This window comes from Canis lupus, chromosome 15 (assembly GCF_048164855.1).
Source record: "Canis lupus baileyi chromosome 15, mCanLup2.hap1, whole genome shotgun sequence".
Taxonomy (NCBI): Eukaryota; Metazoa; Chordata; class Mammalia; order Carnivora; family Canidae; genus Canis; species Canis lupus.
Genome location: NC_132852.1, coordinates 56,342,035 through 56,367,933, shown reverse-complemented (window position 1 = coordinate 56,367,933; position 25,899 = coordinate 56,342,035). Strand labels below are relative to the sequence as shown.

The 25,899-nt window shown below is 37.6% G+C and overlaps 1 protein-coding gene and 1 long non-coding RNA gene across 10 annotated transcripts in view; one reads left to right on the top strand and one right to left on the bottom strand.

Annotated features, from left to right (window-relative positions):
• The window catches only part of LOC140605305 (uncharacterized), a 32,224-nt gene extending 18,344 nt beyond the window's left edge, over positions 1–13,880 (bottom strand). The window contains exon 1 of the long non-coding RNA XR_012008009.1: positions 13,686–13,880. This is a non-coding gene — a long non-coding RNA (uncharacterized lncRNA). The remainder of the gene's footprint in view (positions 1–13,685) is intronic.
• Positions 1–25,899, top strand: part of TPK1 (thiamin pyrophosphokinase 1) — a 325,666-nt gene that overhangs the window by 133,315 nt on the left and 166,452 nt on the right. For all 9 annotated transcript variants that reach the window (XM_072777563.1, XM_072777569.1, XM_072777564.1 and 6 more), the window contains one exon: positions 16,862–16,934. In XM_072777563.1, coding sequence (XP_072633664.1) covers positions 16,862–16,934 — 73 coding nt within the window. The remainder of the gene's footprint in view (positions 1–16,861; positions 16,935–25,899) is intronic.

Genomic DNA, 25,899 nt, shown 5'->3' with positions numbered 1-25,899 from the left:
CCACTAAAAAAAATGATTAGAACTAATAAGTTCAGCAAGTTTTCAGGGCACAAGAGCAATATATTAAAACCAGTTATATTTTTATAAGCTTTGAGTGAACAATTTGAAAATGAAATGATGAAACAATGACATTCATGATAGTATCAAAAGAATAAAAGTATATATATATATATTTTAATTTTTTTAAATTTTTATTTATTTATGATAGTCACACAGAGAGAGAGAGAGAGAGAGAGAGGCAGAGACACAGGCAGAGGGAGAAGCAGGCTCCATGCACCGAGCCTGATGTGGGACTCGATCTCAGAGCCCTGGGATCATGCCCTGAGCCAAAGGCAGATGCTCAACTGTTGAGCCACCCAGGCGTCCCTATTCTGTTCTTTTGAATTACTTGTTTTATCAATTTCTAAATGAGTATTGTTGAAAATGACAATGAATTTGTCTTTTTAAAAAAATTTTTGCTTTGAGTATCTTGGGCTGTTTTAGTATATATTGATTGGCTGATTGTCTTGATTAAGTTATCCCTTTATCATTATGAAATTGCCCCTTCTTTATCTTTACCAATATTCCTTCTTCTGATATCCACCTTGTCTTATAGTGATATATCTACCTTGCTTTCTTTCTGTGAGTATTTGCATGGTATATTTCTTTATATGCTTTTTTTTTTTTTTTTTTTTTTGCACATAGGGGTGCACGTATATTTTTATTTGTTTATTTTTTAATAAATTTATTTTTTTATTGGTGTTCAATTCACAAACATACAGAATAACACCCAGTGCTCATCCCGTCAAGTGCCCCCCTCAGTGCCCGTCACCCATTCACCCCCCCCCCCCCCACCCACCTCCCCTTTCACCACCCCTAGTTCGTTTCCCAGAGTTAGGAGTCTTTATGTTGTGTCTCCCTTTCTGATATTTCCCACACATTTCTTCTCCCTTCCCTTATATTCCCTTTCACTATTATTTATATTCCCCAAATGAATGAGAACATATAATGTTTGTCCTTCTCCGATTGACTTCACTCAGCATAATACCCTCCAGTTCCATCCACGTTGAAGCAAATGGTGGGTATTTGTCATTTCCAATGGCTGAGGAATATTCCATTGTATACATAAACCACATCTTCTTTATCCATTCATCTTTCGATAGACACCGAGGCTCCTTCCATAGTTTGGCTATTGTGGACATTCCTGCTATAAACATCGGGGTGCAGGTGTCCCGGCGTTTCATTGCATCTGTATCTTTGGGGTAAATCCCCACCAGTACAATTGCTGGGTCATAGGGCAGGTCTATTTTTAACTCTTTGAGGAACCTCCACTCAGCTTTCCAGAGTGGCTGCACCAGTTCACATTCCCAACAACAGGGCAAGAGGGTTCCCTTTTCTCCGCATCCTCTCCAACATTTGTTGTTTCCTGCCTTGTTAATTTTCTCTATTCTCGCTGGTGTGAGGTGGTATCTCATTGTGGTTTTGATTTGTATTTCCCTGATGGCAAGTGATGCAGAGCATTTTCTAATGTGCATGTTGGCCATGTCTATGTCTTCCTCTATGAGATTTCTCTTCATGTCTTTCGCCCATTTCATGATTGGATTGTTTGTTTCTTTGTTGTTGAGTTTAATAAGTTCTTTATAGATGTTGGAAACTAGCCCTTTATCTGATACGTCATTTGCAAATATATTCTCCCATTCTGTAGGTTGTCTTTTACTTTTGTTGACTGTATCCTTTGCTGTGCAAAAGCTTCTTATCTTGATGAAGTCCCAATAGTTCATTTTTGCTTTTGTTTCTTTTGCCTTCGTGGATGTATCTTGCAAGAAGTTACAGTGGCTGAGTTCAAAAAAGGTGTTGCCCGTGTTCTCTAGGATTTTGATGGAATCTTGTCTCACATTTAGATCTTTCATCCATTTTGAGTTTATCTTTGTGTATGGTGCAAGAGAGTGGTCTAGTTTCATTCTTCTGCATGTGGATGTCCAATTTTCCCAGCACCATTTATTGAAGAGACTGTCTTTCTTCCAATGGATAGTCTTTCCTCCTTTATCGAATATTAGTTGGCCATAAAGTTCAGGGTCCACTTCTGGGTTCTCTATTCTGTTCCATTGATCTGTGTGTCTGTTTTTGTGCCAGTACCACACTGTCTTGATGACCACAGCTTTGTAGTACAACCTGAAATCTGGCATTTTGATGCCCTTGGATATGGTTTTCTTTTTTAAAATTCCCCTGGCTATTCGGGGTCTTTTCTGATTCCACACAAATCTTAAAATAATTTGTTCTAACTCTCTGAAGAAAGTCCATGGTATTTTGATAGGGATTGCATTAAACATGTAAATTGCCCTGGGTAACATTGACATTTTCACAATATTAATTCTGCCAATCCATGAGCATGGAATATTTTTCCATCTCTTTGTGTCTTCCTCAATTTCTTTCAGAAGTGTTCTATAGTTTTTAGGGTATAGATCCTTTACCTCTTTGGTTAGGTTTATTCCTAGGTATCTTATGCTTTTGGGTGCAATTGTAAATGGGATTGACTCCTTAATTTCTCTTTCTTCAGTCTCATTGTTAGTGTATAGAAATGCCACTGATTTCTGGGCATTGATTTTGTATCCTGCCACGCTACCAAATTGCTGTATGAGTTCTAGCAATGTTGGGGTGGAGGCTTTTGGGTTTTCTATGTAGAGTATCATGTCAAGGCGAAGAGGGAGAGGTTGACTTCTTCTTTGCCAATTTGAATGCCTTTAATGTCTTTTTGTTGTCTGATTGCTGAGGCTACGACTTCCAGTACTATGTTGAATAGCAGGGGTGAGAGTGGACATCCCTGTCTTGTTCCTGATCTTAGGGGAAAGGCTCCCAGTGCTTCCCCATTGAGAATGATATTTGTTGTGGGCTTTTCATAGATGGCTTTTAAGATGTCGAGGAATGTTCCCTCTATCCCTACACTCTGAAGAGTTTTGATCAGAAATGGATGCTGTATTTTGTCAAATGCTTTCTCTGCATCTAATGAGAGGATCATATGGTTCTTGGTTTTTCTCTTGCTGATATGATGAATCACATTGATTCTTTTCTGAGTGTTGAACCAGCCTTGTGTCCCGGGGATAAATCCTACTTGGTCATGGTGAATAATTTTCTTAATGTACTGTTGGATCCTATTGGCCAGTATCTTGTTGAGAATTTTTGCATCCATGTTCATCAGGGATCTTGGTCTGTAATTCTCCTTTTTGGTGGGGTCTTTGTCTGGTTTTGTAATTAAGGTGATGCTGGCCTCATAGAACGAATTTGGAAGTACTCCATCTCTTTCTATCTTTCCAAACAGCTTTAGTAGAATAGGTATGGTTTTTTCTTTAAACGTTTGATAGAATTCCCCTGGGAAGCCATCTGGCCCTGGACTTTTGTGTCTTGGCAGGTTGTTGATGACTCCTTCAATTTCCTCCCTGGTTATTGGCCTGTTCAGGTTTTCTATTTCTTCCTGTTCCAGTTTTGGTAGTTTGTGGCTTTCCAGGAATGCGTCCATTTCTTCTAGATTGCCTAATTTATTGGCGTATAGCTGTTCATAATATGTTTTAAAAATCGTTTGTATTTCCTTGGTGTTGGTAGTGATCTCTCCTTTCTCATTCATGATTTTATTAATTTGAGTCTTCTCTCTCTTCTTTTTAATAAGGCTGGCTAATGGTTTATCTATCTTATTAATTCTTTCAAAGAACCAACTCCTGGTTCTGTTGATCTGTTCCACAGTTCTTCTGGTCTCGATTTCGTTGAGTTCTGCTCGAATGTTTATTAACTCTTTTCTTCTGCTGGGTGTAGGATCTATTTGCTGTTTTTTCTCTAGCTCCTTTATGTGTAAGGTTAGCTTCTGTATTTGAGTTCTTTCCAGTTTTTGAATGGATGCTTGTATTGCGATGAATTTCCCCCTTAGGACTGCTTTTGCTGCATCCCAAAGATTTTGAACAGTTGTATCTTCATTCTCATTAGTTTCCATGAATCTTTTTAATTCTTCCTTAATTTCCTGGTTGACCGTTTCATCTTTTAGCAGGATGGTCCTTAACCTCCACGTGTTTGAGGTCCTTCCAAACTTCTTGTTGTGATTTAGTTCTAATTTCAAGGCATTATGGTCTGAGAATATGCAGGGGATGATCCCAATCTTTTGGTATCGGTTCAGACCCGATTTGTGACCCAGTATGTGGTCTATTCTGGAGAAAGTTCCATGTGCACTTCAGAAGAATGTGTAAAAGAAGAGTTTGGATGTAGAGTTCTGTAGATATCTGTGAAATCCATCTGGTCCAGTGTATCATTTAAAGCTCTCGTTACTTTGGAGATGTTCTGCTTAGAAGATCTATCGAGGGTAGAAAAAGCTAGATTGAAGTCACCAAGTATGAGTGTATTATTATCTAAGTATTTCTTCACTTTGGTTATTAATTGATTTAAATATTTGGCAGTTTCCACTTTTGGGGCATATATATTGAGGATTGTTAAGTCCTCTTGTTGAATAGATCCTTTAAGTATGATATAGTGTCCCTCTTCATCTCTCACTACAGTCTTCGGGGTAAATTTTAGTTTATCTGATAATAAGGATGGCTACCCCTGCTTTCTTTTGAGGACCATTCGAATGGTAAATGGTTCTCCAACCTTTTATTTTCAGGCTGTAGGTATCCTTCTGTCTAAAATGAGTCTCTTGTAGACAGCAAATAGATGGTTCCTGATTTTTTATCCAGTCTGACACCCTGCGCCTTTTGATGGGGTCATTAAGCCCGTTCACATTCAGAGTTACTATTGACAGATAGGAGTTTAGTGTCATCATGATATCTATTCAGTCCTTGTTTTTGTGGATTGTTCCACTGAACTTCTTCTTAAAGGGGAATTTTAAGAGTCCCCCTTAAAGTTTCTTGCAGAGCTGGTTTGGAGGTCACACATTCTTTCAGTTCCTGCCTGTCTTGGAAGCTCTTTATCTCTCCTTGCATTTTGAATGAGAGCCTTGCTGGATAAAGTATTCTTGGTTGCATGTTCTTCTCATTTAGGACCCTGAATATATCCTGCCAGCCCTTTCTGGCCTGCCAGGTCTGTGTGGAGAGGTCTGCTGTTACCCTAATACTTCTCCCCATAAAAGTCAGGGATTTCTTGTCTCTTGCTGCTTTAAGGATCTTCTCTTTATCTTTGGAATTTGCAAGCTTCACTATTAAATGTCGAGGTGTTGAATGGTTTTTATTGATTTTAGTGGGGGATCTCTCTATTTCCTGGATCTGAATGCCTGTTTCCCTTCCCAGATTAGGAAAGTTTTCAGCTATGATTTGTTCAAATACATATTCTGGCCCTCTGTCCCTTTCAGCACCCTCGGGAACCCCAATTAAACGTAGGTTTTTCTTCCTCAGGCTGTTGTTTATTTCCCTTCATCTATCTTCATGTTCTTTTAATTGTTTGTCTCTTTTTTCCTCAGTTTCCCTCTTTGCCATCAACTTGTCTTCTATGTCACTCACTCGTTCTTCCACCTCGTTAACCCTCGTCGTTAGGACTTCTAGTTTGGATTGCATCTCATTCAATTGATTTTTAATTTCTGCCTGATTGGATCTAAATTTGCAGTCATGAAGTCTCTTGAGTCCTTTATGCTTTTTTCTAGAGCCACCAGTAGCTGTATGATAGTGCTTCTGAATTGGCTTTCTGACATTGAATTGTAATCCAGATTTTGTAACTCTGTGGGAGAGAGGACTGTTTCTGATTCTTTCTTTTGAGGTGAGGTTTTCCTTCTAGTCATTTTGCTCAGTGCAGAGTGGCCAAAAACAAGTTGTATTGGGAAAAGGAGAAAGAGAGAGAAAAAAGGAAAGAAAAGAGAAAAAGAAAAAAGAAAAAAGGAAGAAAAAAAGGAAAAAAAGAAAAGAAAAAAAAAAGAAAGAAAGAAAAAAAAGGGGTGGGGGAAGGAAACAAATCAAAAAGAAAAAAAAAACCACGGGGGAGTATCTCCTGATTCTGTGTACTTTTTTTTTTTTTTTTAATTTTTATTTATTTATGATAGTCACACACAGAGAGAGAGAGAGAGAGGCAGAGACACAGGCAGAGGGAGAAGCAGGCTTCATGCACCGGGAGCCCGACGTGGGATTCGATCCCGGGTCTCCAGGATCCGCCCTGGGCCAAAGGCAGGCGCCAAACCGCTGCGCCACCCAGGGATCCCGATTCTGTGTACTTTTAAGTCCCTTGGCTTCCCCTGGAACTTGTCCGTCTTGCTGGTCTTCTCGGGGAGGGGCCTGTTGTGCTGATTTCCAGGTGTTAGCCCTTGGGGGAGCTGCTCTGCCCCCTGCCTGGTGCAGGGCTCAGTGGGGGTTGTTTACCCCGTGAGGCCCCGGAGAGACAACCGCAGGGGAGGGGGGAGGCAGCTCTATAGCCCTGGATTCAGCCCCCGCAGGAACTACTCCGTCTGCAGGGCCTGGAGGCTCCGGGGAGGGGCTGCTGATCTGCTCAGCTCGGGGCAGGAGCGTCCTCGCTGTCCTGGGCCCTCCCGGCCTCTGCCTGTCCCGGGGGAGGCCGGATCCCGGGCTGTGTCCCGGCGCCCTGTGCTCCGGGGCCTGCGCTGGTGGGTTCGCGCTCCCGCCCCGCAGCCCCCTCCGCGGAGCCGCCCCCGAGCCCCCCCGAGCTGCTCCGGGTCCCGCCGTGCGCGCTGCAGCCCTTGGGGAGCTCGGCGCACTCCCCGGGGCGCAGGTGTCTGTTAGTGTCCCCGGGAGCCCCAGGGCATCCTCGCCCTCCTGGGTCCTGCTCCACTTCCCCGCGAGCCCCTTTCCTCCCGAGAAGGTCGGTGCAGCTCCTGCTCCTCCGGGACGGGGCTCTCCTGTCCTGGGGTCACTCGCCCCGGCCTCAGCCGGGCTCCTCGCGGGCCCCTCCCCCTTGGAGGCCTTTGTTCCTTTATTTCTGTTTCCCCGTCTTCCTACCTTGATAGAAGCGCGAACTCTTCTCACTGTAGCGTTCCAGCTGGTCTCTCTTTAATTCTCAGGCCGAATTCATACATTTTCAGGATGATTTGAAGGTTATCTAGGTAATTTGGTGGGGACAGGTGATTTGGGGACCCTACTCTTCCGCCACCTTGCCCCTCCTCCCTCTTTATATGCTTTTAACTCAAAACCATCTATGTAGTTTTTTATAGATTGCATACCTTTTCATTTAATGTTAAATCTAGGCCTCTGGGGCAGCCCGGGTGGCTCAATGGTTTAGCATCACCTTCAGCCCAGGGCCTGATCCTGGAGACCCGGGATCGAGTCCTACGTCAGGCTCCCTGCATGGAGCCTGCTTCTCCCTCTGCCTGGGTCTCTGCTTCAATCTCTCTCTGTTTCTCATGAGTAAATAAATAAAATCTTTAAAAATAAATAAATAAATCTAGGCCTCTCAGTTTAGCATTTGGCCTATGTACATTTAATGTATTTATCAATATAATTACATTTAAATCTAATATTTTGCCACTTTTTCTATTCTTTTTTTTTTTTCGTTTTCTTTCTTCTTTTTTTATTTTTGAATTCACAGTATGGGGCTTGAACTCACAATCCTGAGATCACAACCTGAGCTAACATCAAGAATTAGATGCTCACCTGATTGAGCCACCCAGTAGTTCCCCTTTTCCTTCTTTTGTATCAGTTTTTTATGATTTCATTTTATGTTCACCATTGGATTATTTGCTGTACCTTTGTTGGTTAATCTGCGGTTAATTCTCCAGCATATTTTTCCATTTCCGATATTGTATTTTTTTGTTTCTAAAAGTTCCATGTACTTATTTTATATCTTCCATTCCCACTCATTGTGTTCATGTTTGCTTTTACCCTTTCAAGTGTACGGATCATGTTTGTAATAGCTGGTTTCATGTCCATGTCTGTTAGTATCAGCTTGTGTGTATTTTCTTTAGCTGGTGATGGTTTTCTTCTTTGCCTGCCTGATAATTTTTGCTTGTGTGTATTTTCTTTAGCTGGTGATGGTTTTCTTCTTTGCCTGCCTGATAATTTTTGATTGGATGGTGTACATTTTTAATTTGAAATTGTTATTAGATTTGTTATATTCCTTTAACAGTGTTGATTTTTGTTCTGAGACATGGTTGAATAATTTATGGCTGAATTTGATACTTTTGAAGCTTTATTTTAAACTTTCTTGGTTAGGTCCAGAGAAACTTATTCTGGGACTAATTTAGTCTTACTTTTAATATGAGACTTTACTTAATGACCTGTTTATTACTATGTCTCTGTACTTTTGGTGACAGGAATATGGATTCTACGCATTTATTTCTAGGAGTTGTTGTGACCATTGCTTTCTGGTGGTCCTCCCCCCACCCTGGACTTCTCATTTGTATATAGATGAGTATGTGTCCAAACACAAGCGACTCTTCAGCTTTCTAGAGCTCTCTTTCTCCCTGTAGTTCCATTTTCTCAGGTACTCTATCCTGTATTTCCTAGCTTTTCATCTGCCCTTAAAATTGGTCTACTCATTTGAGGAGACCACAGGTCTCTGTTTTTCCTCACTAGGAAACTGGCTAGAAACTGGCTCCAGGAAGAAAGCTGAGGTAATAAGAATGGGGCTCATCTCATTTGTTTCAGCAAGCACTGTCCTGAGCTGCCTACTGTCTATGTCTGGATACCATTGTTTCACATATTTTGTCTTGTTTTCTAACTGGTTGTTGTGGTGACAGGTCAATTCCCATAGAATAGGCAAAAAGAGCAGGCCATATATTTTAATTTCTTACAAAATTTGCACTGTTGATATTGAGTTGGAACACTCAGTCACAAAATTGAATCTACTTTTGTTTGCTCGTGGCCTAGAATGAAATATACTTTCAGCAAGCCTCATATGATTTTGTAATTGTACCTCTCCTTAGCACTTCTGTATTCATTAAAAACAGATCACAACTTTAAAAGTATAAGTAGAGCTTACCTAAGGATTGATAGCTCATGGTTGGAGTAACTTTGCACTGCACTCACACTGCTCTTTGATTACCATGCAGCTCTGATTGTACATACAAGTAGAGTGTATTTCAAATAAGAGCCAAGATCTTAGAAATGGAATTGCATCTTGTGAGGGAAGTATGGCAAGAAAATTTCCTTGTGCCAAGCAAGATTATCTTCAATTCAGAAAGGAGGAGGAGGAGAGAACATTTTCAATCTGTGTGACATCTGTGTATATTACTTCGTACCTCTCAACTTGGCTTTCTACCATAAAATTAAGATGATAAAAACCTTATGGAACTGTTATGAAAATAAAATAAAAATTTAATAATAAATATTAAATGGATCAATAAAATTGAGACTGGCATATAGGAAGTATTCAAAAAAATATTTCCTGGAAGTTTTCTTCTAGGGAAAGAGCCCTCAGATCTTTCTCCTTTTTATTTTTTCCTACCTTTTTTTTTTTTCCTTTTCCTCTAATTCAAGATTCTTTTTTTTACAAAGTTACCTGTTTTCCCCCTATCATTTCTCTCTCCTCACGTGTCCTTAATTTTTATTTTAAATATGTGATACAGAGATTTTTCTCTGTATTTCTTTTTTTTTTTCTCTCTGTATTTCTTATTTTTATAATTATTTTTCTTTTCTCTGAGTATTTTTGTTATCTCTTTTTGTTTTTCTTTGTTATTTTATTAAAATCTTCAAAAAAAATCCCATCCTCTGAGATAATCAATGTCAACAGCTTCATTTATTCACTACCACCATTTCTTTCATTCTTATACAAAAATGTATGAATATGTTTACAGGTATTTTTGTTTGTTTTTATTTGATTATTTTAAACTATGTTATTATTACCAAAACTTATGGGATGCAGCAAAAGCTATATTAAAAGAGAATTTAATAGTAATAAACATCTTCATTAAAAGAAGATATCAAACAACCTAACATTACACTTCAGAAAACTAGAAAAGGAACAAATTTAATCTCAAAGTTAATAGAAGGAATAAAATAAAGATTTAGAGCAGAAGGTAATGAAATAGAGAAAAAGAAAAATCAATGAAGGTAAGAGTTGGTTTTTTTGAAAAGATAAACCATATTGAAAATCCTTACCCAGACTAACCAAGAAAAAAAAAGAAAGAAGAATCAAATGACAGAGACATAACCAGTGCCACAGAAATAAAAAAAAAAAGTTCATAAGGGGCTATTATGAGCAGTTACGTGCCAACAAATTGGACAGCCCAAAGGGAGTATATAAATTCCTAGAAACACAATAAAGCATACCAAGACTGAGTTGAGAAGAAATATCCTCAACAGATCAATAACAAATAAGATTGTATCAATAACAAATAAGATTGAATCAGTAATTAAAAACCTTCCAACAACAACAAGAAAAAAAACCCTTCCAACAGGAAAAGGCGAGAACAGATGGCATCACAGATGAATTTTTCTGAATTTTTAAGGAAAATTAATACCAACCCTTTTAAAATTCTCCCAGAAAATAGAAGTAGAAGAAATACTTCCATTTTTTCAGCAAGTCAGCATTACCCTGATATAAAGCCAGAGATACCAAAAGAAAACCATAGAACGATATTCCTGATGAACAGATATGCAAAAATTCTCAACAAAATAGCACACCAAATTCAAGAGCACATTAAGAGAATCACACAATAGGACCAAGCGGCATTTATCCTTGCTGTGCAAGGATGGGTCAACATATCATCAACATGATACACCACAGTAGCAGAATAAAGGATAAAAATCACATTATCACCTCGATAGATGCAGAAAAAGCATTTGACAAAATTTGACACTCTTTTGTGATTTAAAAAACTCTCAAATTACTTCAATACAACAAAGTCGGGGGATCCCTGCCCTGGGTGGCTCAGCAGTTTAGCGCCTGCCTTTGGCACAGGGTATGATCCTGGAGTCCTGGGATTGAGTCCCACATTGGGGTCCCTGCATGGAGCCTGCTTCTCTCTCTCTCTCTCTCTCTCTCTCTCTCTGTGTCTCTCATGAATAAATAAATAAAATATTAAAACACACACACACACACACACACACACACACACATGACAAAGTCCATATATGGAAAGCCAACAGCCAACATACTCGGTAAAAAACTGAAAATTTTTCCTCTAATATTTGGGAAAAGACAAGGATTGTGTACTCTCACCACTAATATTCAACATAGTACTAGATATACAAACCAGAGCAATTATGCAAGAAAAAGAAATGAAAGGCATCCAAATTCTAAAGGAAGAAATAAAATTAGCTCTGTTTGCAGATCACATGACCTTATATCTCTAAAACCCTAATTAGCGGCCACACACACACAGACACACACACAGAGTTTTAAAAAAAATCTCTTGGAACAAATAAATGGATTCGGCAAAATTACTGTATACAAAATCATTATGCAAAAATAAGCTGCACAGAAACAGCAAAGTATCTAAAAGGAAACTGAGAAAACAATCCCACTTACTAAATCATCAAAAAGGAATAGAATACTTAGGAATAAACTTAATCAAGGAAGTGAAGGACTAGTACACTGAGAACTATAAAATGCTCATGATTGGGCAGCCCGGGTGGCTGAGCAGTTCTCTCTCTCGCTCTCTCTCATGAATAAATAAAATCTTTAAATATATATACATATATATATAAAATAAAGTGCTGATGATCTCATATTACCTTTTTATAAAAATTAAAGGAAATTTTGGAGGTGATGGATGTGTTTATGACATAGCTTCTGGTCATAGTTTTATGGGTGTGTCCTTATGTCTAAATTTATCAAGTTATATACGATAATTATGTGCAGCTTGTATATAAAACGTTTTTTTTTTTTTTTTTAAATCTCAAAGTAAGAGCATATACATTTTTCTAGAACTTGATTTTTTTTCGACTTCATAACATAGAGTAGATGTTCCCTCTAAGGACAGTTGTGAACTCTAGGATGGAGTCAAATCATCTTAAAGTTGCCTATTTCCCTATTAAGGGACATTATATTTTATTTAGCCTTCCCTGTATTATTCAACGTTTAGTTTTTTTCTCCTTATTGTTACTATACAGATGTCCTCTGTACTGTTCTTTGTAGGATAGATTCTTAAGAGGGATTGCTGGCCTGTAAGCTGTATTCCATTCATGATCCCATTAGTCTGTGAGTGTACTTGTTTTTCATCAGGTTAGCAACACTTGCTCCTAATTTTTGACAAGTTCTTGCATCAGTATCCTATTATTGCTTTAATACTTATTTCCTTGCTAAGTAATTAGTTACTTACCATGTTTTCATATACCTAGTGCCTTTTATATTTCTTGTGTGACTTTTCCTTGTGTGAATAGCCTTTGACAATTTTTTCTATCAGATTTGTTTCCTTTACCACTTTGGAGTACTTTTTGTATATTAGAGATAGCAGTCTTTATGCATTACATATTTTACACATATAGAAATACTATATGTTGACCTTTCTTATACTTTTTTTTTATAAGCACATTGTTACATTTTTATGCAGTCTAGTAGGATTTCTTTGTTATTGTATGTTTTCTCTTTCCTCAGAATATTTCTTTTGTTGAAAATTATACAAATATTTAAGTATCTTTTGGCAACTTTATTACATCTAGAGACTTATTTGTGAAGACAGTTGAACTAATTATTTCTATATATACAGTCATTTTTCCTTGTTGTATTTTAGATCACTCTCTTTTTTGCCCCCTCCCCTTATTGAAGTTATGCAGTTTTGCAGAGAATGTTAGTTCAAATCTTGTGAATGATTAATTTCTCCTTTCTTCAGACAGAGCACCATTTTTTGCCTTGTATTTGTAGCCATACTCTTTTTCAACAGTGTTCTGAGACATTCTTCTCCTAACATATTTCTTAATCAAAATCCCTTCCTTCCTTTAGCAACCAGCACAAATTGTTCTCTTCTGCTTCAGTGATACATTTCTAACATATGCAGAGTGAGCAAATTAACACTGATAAATAAAATCCTCAGGGAGTCATGTGGTTGTATAGAGAACTTTCTCCAGGACAGAGTCTGGCTCTATTTCATAAATGTGGATACTTGGAAGGCTGTAGACATTAGCTGTCCGAGAACAAAGATTTGGCTGCCTGGGTTTGAATTTTGGCTCTTATTAGCTTTATAACCTCGGGCACATTACTTACCTTCTCTAGTAATAACTTTTATTTTAGCTGAAGAGCTTTACACTGTGCTTATTACTGTGTGCCAGGCATTCTCTAAGTGCTTTACATGGATTAACTCTTAATCTTCACAACCACTCTAAATTACCTTCATTTTACATGTGAAGAAGTGAGGCTCAGAAAAGTTCAGTAATTTGGACAAGCTAGGAAGTAGTGGGCTAGGCATAACAGGAGGTTTGTAATAAGGGCTTCTTTTTCACTCTTTTCTTCCCCTGGCTTTGCCCTCCTGGCCTTTCTCTTGCCCTTTTACCATTTTACCATCTTCTCCTCTCTCCCCACTCCCACCTCTCCCTCTCACTATTCTTTCCTTCTCCCCTCTTTCCTACCACCATTCCCCATTCTGTCCCCTCCTCTCCTTATTTCCTCTCTCTCTCCCCACCTTGTTACTTCATTGTATTAGCATTGGCATCTGTGTACTTGGTGCTAACACATCACATTTAGGCATATTTTCTAAATATTCAGCCTCCCTCCCTCTTGATTATTATGTGCAATAGGTCTTTAGCTCACTAAGCTCAGCTCTTTTTGAACTCTTATTTTGTCATTAGTGAGTGGCAAGTATGGTAAGAGTTAAATGTAAAAACTAAGAGTCTACACCATTTATGGAGTGTTTGGAATACCTTTTAGTACCAGCCAGTCAGTGCCAGTAGCTTGAGGATACCAAGGTGAGATGTACTGGTGTGATCGATGCTACTGGTGAACAGACGTATGGTCAGTGGAGACAGGATTCTGTGTACCCTTAGTCACTTGCTATAAGCACTCAGCCCCTAAAGAGTTACGAAAATAATCTTCCTGTGTAAACTCTTTTATATCATTACATCATACCTCTGTATCTGTGAAGTGTCATACCCAGTAAGTGCCTCTTCAGAATGCCCACTACCATGGCAACCGATGCCTCAGAAATGTGAGATGGGCTTTTAATTGTTCTGTCCAAAAGCACATTTCAGGAAGTTTCAAAAACTACTGTATTGTATGACAAAAAGTTATAATTATCGTAGTCATCTCAGCCTGTATATCAGGTGTATTTTTGGCATGAGCCTTCTTAGAAATAAGTATCCTTGTTCATTTTTTTCTTTATTCATGTTTAAAGCATGTATGTTATTTTGGAGAAAATTATATTAAAAAGTTAATCAGTTATCTTGTATCAATATAAGTTTGTTTTCCTGTAAATATTTTATGTGAAAATATAAGTAAATTTATATGATTTCTTTCCTTCATGATTCACATATGTGATAAAAAGAGATCTAATTCTGTTTAAAATTACATATCCTGTGGGGACCAACACTAGTTGCTTGTATGTATCAGTTTTTATTTTTCATTTTTACTTATTGTCAAAATCAATATGACATTTGGAAACTGGCAAATTGATTCTAGATATCTGAGGGTCTAAAATCTGTAGAGCAATATAAAGTCAGTTTTATGAGGAAGTTGGATGATTCATACTGCACAGAACCCAAGTCCTAAGTTTAAATGGCTACTTTACATGGTGAAATAGATTGGATACTAGCCATATGTACAAAATTCACTTGACTTCTTGGGTCTTGGTTCCTTACAAAGGATAATAAAGATATTGGAGGAATGATTCCTTTTCCTCCTCCCAGCAATACCTCATTCTTGCTGGATGTTCTCAAGAATACGATAGAGTGGGTGGCTTGTAAACAGCAAGCACTTAGTTCTCATGGTTGAGGAGGCCGGGAAGTACAAGATCAAGGTTCAGTGTGTGGTAAGTTCTACTTCCTGGCTCATAGATGCCTGTCTTCTCGCTGTGTCCTTATATGGTAGAAGGGACAAGAGAGCTGGAGTTTCTTTTATAGGGGCTGTAATCCTAATCATGAGGGGGCCACCATTCTGACCCAGTCACCTCCTAAAGGCCTCACCACCTAATAACATTATATTAGATTATATTTAAGATTTCAACATACACATTTGAGGGGTACACAAACATTCAGACCCTAGCAAGCAATAATAAATTCTGAGACCTATGTGAGTTTTGTTCTATGGGTGGTTGAATGTTGTTTGATGGCAGCATTTTAAAGAAACTTCACGTCTATTTTTAGACCTTATATGGGTAGAGTAAAAAATATTTGCCTAAATATGTGTAAAATGAAATTAGTAGTAATGGATATGTAGCCAGGGACGTTTTGAGAAGAAAAGTTTACAGGAAGATGTTGAAACCAGGCAAGTGATTTAAAAACTTAGATACTTCCCAATTCTGAAATAAACTATTGTCTTTTGTACATGGCTGATGTTGAGTGAATGTAACAATTTTATTAATTACCAAAAATTTCCATAGGCAACCATCGTTGGTTAACAAACCACAAAAAACTAAGCACTTAATGTGGTACAGATCATTGTGGGGGAACTTCTTACCATATGTCCTAGGAAGACATAAAGCTCAAAGAAGAGTTGGTCTAACACAGATTAGTTGGATTAGGTTAGACCTAAGAAGTAATATTTTCAATTAAGTTAAAAACTTGAAAAAGATGGCATGAAAGGACAGGGCTAATATGGGGTGTTCATGTTCATCTTTATTCATTTTATCCTGTGTGCACTGGGACGAGGTGGCTGAGTGGTTAAGGTGATGGACTGCTTATCCCAAGTGCATACATAAGCTGTACTAAGTACAGTTTCTTAGTACCTCAGGCCCCATTTCTCTGGTTCTTACCCTTTGACCCTGTAGTGATGTCCATTGTCCGGTGCTTGTAGCTGCACCCTGCATTGGCGAAAAAAGGGACCTGTGGTTTCCCCCCTTAAATTTATTAAGTGGGTTGTGGCAGCTTCTGCCCTCTTGCAAGAGTCTCTATGAAAATTCTATAACCTCAACCCATTGGTGTCAGTAGAATCTCTCTAGGAGCCCGATAGCTTCTGTCTGTGTCTTGGCTTTTATGACCTAGAGATGTTTCCAAGTTCTGGGGCTTCAACTCTTGATGCGTATAATACTCAGTAAAATAAAGCTCTGAACAAATTATAAATGGTTGGGAAGAGAAATAAATAATTATGATGTAATTAGAGACATTCATTTTGGGGAGTTCCCTCCCTCTACTATGACTTGTGTAGTATTTCAGATGTGTCTAGAAGCCTCCTGTTTCCAGAAATATGTCAATAGGGCATTTGGAAAATGTCTTTGAACTGACTCCTGCTCTTCAGAGAATGCGTAATCCTCTTCTTCATCTGTTCTGTTCTAATTTGTTGATGCTCTGAACCTGTGTGAGGGCACAGTAATGTAAACATTTGTAGACAGTATATGTAGACAGTAATATGGAAAGATTAGGAGTCTTGGTATTAGGGTTTTTGAACTGGGAGTTATTTATTTTTAAAATATTTATTTATTTATTTATTTATTTATTTATTTATTTATTTATTTATTTAAGAGAGAGAGAGAGAGAGAGAGAATGAGCAGTGAGGGAGAGGGAGAAGGAGTAGATTGCTCATTGGGAGCCCAATGTGGTGCTCGATCCCAGGACCCTGAGATCATGACCCGAGCTGAAGGCAAGACACTTAACCAATGAGCCACCCAGGCACCCCTGCACTGGGAGTTTTTTAAATGAATAATCTTCTTTAATCTTTATTTTTTATTTTTTTTTTATTTTTTATTATTATTTTTTTTTAATCTTTATTTTTTAAAGCAGGATAAACATTGGCAATTGACTAAGTTGATGAATTAGCCTGGTATATGAGTTGCTTTTAGTCATATAATATAGAAACCAAGAGTATTAGACATCCTCTTGGCATAGTTTTAAAGGTTAACAAAGAAGTACTCTTAATTAGTTGATTTACTTGGAATTCTTTCTTTCAGCTTTTTGCCTGAATTCATCAGTGGAGACTTTGATTCTATTAGGCCTGAAGTTAAAGAATATTATGCCATTAAGGTAAACTACAAACACTTTTATATTTAAGATCTCATATGGTTGCTTTTCCTGTGTTCTTTCTGGCTTCCTTGGTGTATGTGTAGGGATTTAGAAACTCTTTGGATATTTAAAAACAAAGTTTATAGCAATTTTAATACACATTCAAATAGAAATTTAGAAAATGACAAGTGGAAGCAGTCTAAGTAATTCCATCACCATCTGATAATCATTAATGCTTTAGTCCTTTAAGCATATATATTTTAAATGAGTCTGTAGTTTATATAGGCTCATTTAATAATATACTATTGCTGCCTATAACCTCATTGGTTAATATATATTTTTCACAAGTCATTTTTAATTTCCTTTAATGAATATACTGTGTTTAATTTAACCAATTCCCAATTGAGTTATATTTAAGTTATGTCTTATTTTTTGCATTGTGAACTAATAAAAACATCCTTGTACATGAATGTTTATAAAAATGCATAATTCTGTGTCCCCAGAATTGAGAACCACAGTTTTTTTCTTTAATTTTAGTTTTCTTGAAACCATTATTACTGTGTTCTGTATAAAACTATTCATTACAATGTGAAATTAATGATGACACACAGCTTATTAAAGCATTCATTTTATCACTACTATTGTGAAAACCTTCCAGAGATCCTTACTACTACTAAGAATATGTATATGATCTAATTGAGAGTGATAGAAGGCACATAGGACGGTATTACAGTAATTAATAACAAGTTTTCACTGGTTTTAGAGGACAATGCAGTGTTTTTAAAATAAAAATTGTAGCCTCAGCAATTCTTTGAACCACAACATCATCCTCTGTGTTATTCTAAACCAGCATTAGCAAATCACACATAATTGTAAAAGAAACAGCAATTACTGAGATAAAAATGTAAATTCTTTATAAAGCGTGGGGATGGGTGAGATAAATTCATAAAGAAGAAAGGGAGGAAACCTTTCATAGGAAGGAAAGAAAGAACTGAGAGAGGATAGGAAGGAAAAAGAAAAGAAAGAAAAGAAAAGAAAGGAAGGAAAGGAAGGAAAGGAAGGAAAGGAAGAAAAGGAAGAAAAGGAAGAAAGGAAGAAAAGAAAAGGAAGGAAGGAAGGAAGGAAAGAAAGAAAGAAAGAAAGAAAGAAAGAAAGAAAGAAAGAAAGAAAGAAAGAAAGAAAGAAAGAAAGAAAGAAAAGAAAAGCATGATTCTAGATAGGGAAGCAAAGTTATGAAGGTTATAATGCACAGGCTGTTATAATTTGAAAATTCTGGGGCTGGCAGTGAATTGCAGATCTGGGCATGTTCCCTCTGCCCACCAGCTGATCAGACTCTCCATCAGCAGATGAAGACTGTTCCCAAGTCAGTGTCTGATATTCATGCACAATTACTTCAACATTGGCATCTTTGTGTTCATTCCCCACAGTCTCCCTTCTCATTAACTCCATACCTCAACCTCATTGGGATGGAAAGCCCTCAGCCTTGCTTACAACGAAAGTTTTACATAGTCTAGATATTAATCATATCTTTGGAAGTGGAAGAAACAGCAGGAGAGGCAGGAACAAGCAGACTTAGAAACAAGTTGAAGATCGGGCCAGATGTGACTTTCCTCCCCCTGTCTTAAATGCTGCTGGCTTGACAGAACTGGAAGTGTCAGTCTGGTCATTCCCATCCAAGATGGGGAAATAACAGAAAAGAAGGGGAACCCAGCTCCTTAATTTCTAAATGCAGTAAGATGAGGTCAAGCATAAAGGAAGATTTTGAGTTAACTACTATTTGATGAATTTCTCCTATAACTTCTGCTTCAGTTTTTTAACCTCAAAGCTAATTTATATATATAAAATTTATATTGAGATTTAATTTTTAAAGTAAAATTAGCTAATCTAATAATTCCTACATTGTGTAATTACAAATTGACATAGTACAATGCAGCTTTTTCAAGTATTGATGGGAATCATGGATTTTGAACTTCTCTGATCTGTTCCCAGAGGGGCATCAGTGATGTCTTTTATATAGCTAATGTGCCCTGTATAACACATGGTGAGTGTTTAGCCTCAGTTTTAATAATGATGCTAATGACAACAAGTTAATGCAGCATCCCACACAATTCATATAAGCCATTATCTCCAATTTAAGCAGTCTTTAAGCTGCTCTTCTACAAATGAAAGAAGGTGTGTCTGCCTTCAAATACACTTTTTTTTACCCCTCCTACTTGATATGAGTTTTCAGTGAAGCTGAAACTGGGGCTCTAGTGAAGAAAGTAAAATAAAGAAGTAATTTAAAACGCTGAAAGTTTGTTAAAAATGATGAAGTGGGTTTTATAGCCAACATTTATCCACACAGTTTTCTCCCCCAGTAGATATGTCTTTGACTTAAAGGAAAAACTCAGGTTTACATGAGTATATAAAACTTTATTTTTCATTTTTTAATTTAATTTTATTTTGTTAAAGATCTTATTTATTGAGAGAGAGTGTGGTGAGCAAAACATAAGTAGTGGGAGGGGCAGAGGGAGAGGGAAAAGCAGACTCCCTATGGGGCTGGATCCCAGGACTCTGAGATCAGGACCAGACCTGAAACCAGATGCTTAACTGACTAAGCCACCCAGGCGATCCTGATTGTATAAAACTTTAAATTGGTTTTCTTGCCTAATTTCTGAGAACTTTATAACTTTATATTTTAGTATATGAAGTATTTGTCCGCTTTTAAACAGAATATTTTATATCCCAGATCTTGCCATCTGTAATAATTATCTGTTGTTGTTATGGAATAAATTATTCTAAATTTTAGCAGCTTGAAACAGCAAGCAATTTTTATTTCACATATTCTCTCCAGGTAAGGAATATGGAAGTTGATTAACTAGGTGCTTCTGGCTCAAGGTTTCTCATGAGGTTATAATGTAGCTGGGTTTTTCAGTACTCTCAGAGGCTCCCCTGGGGCTACAGAATTCTGTTCTAAGATTATTCATATAGTTGCCAATTGGTCTCACTGGCTACTATTTCTCAGTGGTTAGAGATTGGAGACTTTAGTTCTTTGCCACTGGGCTGCTCACAGCATGGCAGGTTGCTTTCCAGAGAAGAGAGTGAGAAGAACATGTGTGCAAGACAGCCAGTCCAAGACAGAAGTAGCTGTCTGTTTGTGACCTAATTTCAGCAGTGATATACCATTTTACCATCTCTTCTACAATGCTGGGTACATACAGACCAACCTGGGTACAATGAGGGATCAAATGGCACAAGGTTATTAATACCAGATGGCAGGAATCCTTGGTAGCCATCTTGGAGGCTGGCTTCCACACCATCTGACTTTGTTCTGATAAAGCCTGCATGTTGGGCAGGGAGAAAGATGTTTTAAGGACATTATAATAAATTCTTGGTCTTTACTTAATAATTTGTAAGAAGGAAGAAGAAAACAGCCGTTAGCCTTTTCTCTTTGATTCTTCTTCATATATATAACCTGCTTCAAGCAAAGTTACAAACCAACAGTCCAATCATTACTCTTTATGTTCATAGGCCTTATTATTTATTCCTTTGGGTTTTGGACAAGTAGGGGGCAGTTAAGTCCACCACTTGATTCCATATGGTCCATAGGAATGCATATGATATGCCTTTTTAAATTTACTCCGTAAAGTTTTCCTTTTCAGATGGAGATGTAAACTCTTTATGTTCCTCCTTTTGCCCCTGTGCCTGAGTTCCTCCCTGAGTGGCTTGTGAATATTAGCTCAGAATGAGGAATGTCTCTTACAGATTTTCCCCTTGATATTTTTGTTTATGTATTACTCTCTGAGTCAGTGTTCCTTGATTGAAGGCTAGAATCCTGTATTTCAGCCTTCTTCATTACCCAATCCGTCATACCCACATTTATTTTAGTTTCTTGAGAACTTTTGAAGAAACTGTTATATCTTGTAACACCTGATAAATGCTTTGATTGATATGTGATCTGTGGGGTCTTCTCTAGATACAGGAAGGAGATTTTAAAACATGCTTTCTTCATATTTAGGAGATTAAGGGACTAGTTGCTGTATTTCAAATGCCTTAAAGAGCCACAGAATAATAAGTTTTTTCCAAAAATGTAGGTATATAGAATAGATGAAAATATATGGTAAATAAAATAAAAATGTACAATAACTTAAAATATAATAAAAAATCAAATAATGTTATATAGCCCAGTTTCCTGCTGAAAAAGCTAAGACCCATAAAGTTTACATGACTCAAAACAAAATGGTAGGACTAGTCAGAGACAGCTCTTGGGTCAATATCCATGTCTTCTATAAAAAGAATTTTGTTAAAACTGGGACTCTGCTGCCACTAGTGCTTGTCAGCACATTGTATCTTTGGCCTGTTAGGCAAGTTGCTTGCACAAGGTATTTAGCATCTCTGGGAATGAATGCCAGTGTCACTATCAACAGGATAATAGTCATTGTGTTAACCATTCACTGTACCTTCACATTTGCATCATGTCACTCACTTCTACTCAATTCTAGGGTGGCAGTAGTTGGGCCAGACCAAGAATGACCAAGCAAACAAAGAAGTTATTAAATTATATAAAATCAATTTATTGGACATAGGATTGAGCCAAGATAGAATGTTGAAGAACAAAGGTGATTTGGTAATAGAAAATTAGCAAGAGGATAGGTAGCCTATAAGTATATGAATGTCTTCCTTTGTGCTACTGATGAGTATTTTGGCATTCCAGAAAGTGTTACTATAAACAGAAGGCCACGTGAATATAACTCTTATAGTAAGTTGGGAATAGGACTCTAGATCTAACTTCTGTTATTATATTCTCTGTTAATCCTTCCAAGTCTTGGAATATCACAATATGGTATCCTAACAGTGGCTGAAAGTACTAGAACATGGTGTGGACCAAAGACTGTGATAGAACTTCAGTTACAAAAGCAAGACTTGATTGAAAACATACTATGAACCCAGTATATATGATGAATGAGACTAGCAGAAAGGTTGGGATGATGCTAAACCAATTACAGACATAACAAGATCATTTTAGGCCACCAGGTAGTTCTAACACTGTAAATTCAGGAGTAGAGATAGAGATCCACACATATGATTGTCTCCTTGTCTTTCATTATATCTTTTTCACAATTGGGAAAGATAAGATTTTTTTTTGAATTATTGAAGAATATATTAAATCAGTGTTTTCAGTGAGGTTTTCCCATTGTTCTCTAACACTGGCATGGCCATACCCAAATTTTTGAAGACTACTCTTGAAAGACAAGGGTAGTATGTCTAAACTTTTTTAACCTGTGCTCTTTTTCATAACTATAAGATATTATAAGTGTTATATACAATAAAAAGTTGCTCATCATTTTATATCTCATCTTAATGGCTGTTACCTCTATAAATGTTTGTTCTATTTTTGGAGACTGGGATTTTGGGTTCAAATATCACTTTTCCCAGTAAGAATAATGGGATCGGCTTCTGGTTGACATTTGAATAGAATGTCTGATTTTCGTAAGTGGACTACAAATGTTAAGAAATATATATTAGTTGTGTATTAATTCCAATGTAAAGATGAGGACACTGATTCTCAAATAGTGGGGATGTCAGGTAGATCTAAATGTAGTTACTTAGGCAGAGATGTCAAATAACTACTTATTCTTGGCTATTAGTACTGTACATTTTGGTTTTGGGATTTTTATTAAAAAAACATTATGTTTTCCTGAAATAACTGTGTGAATTATTTTTTGAGTTGCTAGCTTATGAATGTGGAAGTCTTACTAAGGCAGGTGAAATTAAATCAGGCCTGGCTTTCTCAGACACTTGTAAAAATGATCATATAATGTTATACATGTAGAAGTACTCTAAAAGTGCTAAAGCACTATTTTAAAATAAAGTGGTAGTATTTTGTTTTACTTTCTAAAAGAGTTTACATAAGAGCTTTTTTAAAATAACTATTCTCAGTAATACTGCTTTTAAAAAGATTTCAATCCATTTATTTCCGTAAGTGTACAATTTATGAACCCAGATTTAATAAATTAGAATAAAAATTACTGAAAACATCATTTTGAGTTTGATAATGCCTCAGTGTGAGTTATATTTAAATTTCACAGAATCAGGGACACCTGGGTGGCTCGGTGGTTAAGTGTCTGCCTTCGGCCCAGGGTGTGATCCCGGAGTTCCGGGATCGAGTCCCACATCAGGCTCCTACACGGAGCCTGCTTCTCCCTCTATCTGTATCTCTGCGCCTCTCTCTCTCTCTCTCATGAATAAATAAATAAAAATCTTAAAGAAATTTTCACAGAATCTCAGTAGATGTTTTTAATTGGGGATTAAAAACATCTTTATTGATCTCCTGAATTTCATGAACCTTATTATTCCCTCCTTCTAGCTGTGTGTCTTTCCCATTTCTGCCCAGCCACATGCCAACAACTTTTAGATAGGGTCAAATTAATTTAGAGATAATGGCAGAAGGGGCTGTTAGAAATTGTAAAACGTTAGCCAGTTTGACTATTATACCAGACAGAGGAAACTGTGTGAATATGTAAAGCTTAACTCCATTGATTGGTATATTTCTTTAAAAAATAAAAACCCCAGGTATAGTAGATTTTTAGGCTTGCACATTAAGACTGATTAGCATATGTTGAGGTATAAAGGGTCTATTAAGGGAATTGTAGACGGGCAGTTTCCACTGACAACTGAGTGACAGGTTCTTCACTTTATATTCTTAAAACAGGTTGGCTCTTCCTTATTAGCATCTCACCAGGGGAATGATGAGACAGGCAAGGATCTCTCTCCAATATACCTTAATTCTTAGGCTTGCGTCAGTCATAGTCCTTTCAGATTGACTTTATTTTAAATGGTCTACATTTTTCAAAGTCTGTTTTGTTGGAGTTTAACTTAATTTAGGCATTTAAAAAGGGGAAGTCTATGCCCCTACGTTTTTAAGAATTCCTGAGTGCTTCACAAATGACCTCGGCTGGCCCTCTGAACTGTCCTTATCCTACTGTGTGTTCTCTAGAACTGTGACTCTGTCTATTTCCACTCACTCGTGTGTGTCATGGGATGCACCTGCTCAGCAGTCTTTCACCTGTTTGGCTCCCCACCTCTATCTGTTGGGATTCCCTCCTTTGTACTTTTCTTGCTGAGCTTGATATGACTAATTTTTTCTTAATTTTCTTCCTTGATCTCTGTTAAGACATGATCTTCTGCAACCTGAATATGGTCATTAATCCTGGTATCCCTTGTAGGTAGTAGGTTCTTATCACAGTTTCTATGAAGCGGGTAGGTAGTCCCGCTTTAGAGCAGCAGACCATTGGTGCCACATAATACTCGATACAAAAAAGACTGCTGTAACCAAATGGACTTGTGAAATTTGACATTTTCTGTGCCCCTTTTGGAAATTCATGGACACTATCATTTTAAGGAAGTCTGCCAAAAATCTAATTTTGTTCACCTTTGTATTTCTCAGATGAGTTGAACCATGGAACACTTGCCCTTTACCTACCAACACCTAATGCGCATTGGCTTCTTGCTAGACTAAAATGTATTTGGATGATTATAATCTTATTTCACTGTTTCAGGTTTCTTCTTTTAAAAGTTGATAGGAAAAAATAATCAACACAATCTTGAAAACAACAGTGATAGCCACCAATGATTTTAAAGTGCTTACAACCTGCCAAATATTTTATATGTACTTTGAATTATAAATTCATTTATCCTTGCAACAGATTTCATTAGGTCAGAACTGTCATCCACACTTTACAGATGCAAGCACAAGGAGGTGGTACAACTTGCCCAAGCCTACGCAGCTAGGAAATGGTCAAGTGGGATCTAAAGGACCACCCTGGTGCCAGAATCTACAGTTTTTTTCTAACTATGCCATAATCCTTTAGTAGAAAGAAGGGAGTTTTTTCTTGAAGCAAAGTGAGGTTCAGGTTCCCATGCTGAGGAAGTTCTGTGGCTTCCTTTTCTCTGTGCAGCATTTAATTTCCCTTTCCCACTTCTACTTAGTTCTAGGTAATTGGGCAATGCTACCCTCCTGGACTACCTTCACTGCCTCTAGCTTTCTGCTTTTAGGAGACCTGGCAAGGAGCCCTGGTGGAGCCTCATTCTTTTCTTTGCATATTCAGAGTGGTTGTAAAGGACAGAGATCTGCTCTGGGTCTGGAGCCTTTAGAAACATTATAAAATAGAAGCTTATCCAGACATGCTACTTGAGGAAGAATCTCTCTAGCTCTTTGTTTTCAGGGGTTTCCAAGACCATCCCCAAACTCATGATTCAGTAAGAGGACCGACTCACAGGACTTGGCTTATAGTCATACGAGTGGCTGTGATTTTTTTATGTAATTGAAGTGTAACTGACACAGAATGATTTTTAAAAGATTTTATTTATTTGAGAGAGACAGAGCGAGTGCCAGGAACAGGGGGAAGGACAGAGGGAGAAGGAGAAGGAGAAGCAGCCTTCCCCGCTGAGCAGGGAGCCTGATAGGGGGCTGGACCCCGATAGGGGGTCCAGCCCCCAGGATCTTGAAATCATGACCTGAGCTGAAGGCAGACGTTTCACTGTCTGAGCCACCCAGGCACCCCAACATACAATGTTGTATTAGTTCCGGGTGTACAACATAGTGATTTGACAATTCCATCATCATGCAGTGCATGATGTAGTGCAACTGTAGTTATCATCTGTCACCAAGAAGGTTACTATAGTATTATTGAGTATATTCTCTGTGCTGTACTTTTTATTTCCATGATTGATTGATTGATTGATTGATTTAATGACTAGTTTGTACCTCCCTTTCACCTATTTTATCCATCTCCCTAGGCACCCCCCCAGCCCTGCCATTGTCTCTTCTGGCAACCATCAATTTGTTCATCTGTATTTATTTATTTTTTATTTATTTATTTAATTTGTTTTTTAAAGATCTTATTTATTTATTCATGATAGACAGAGAGAGAGAGAGAGGCAGAGACACAGGCAGAGGGAGAAGCAGGCTCCATGCCCGGAGCCCGACACGGGGAGTGGGACTTGA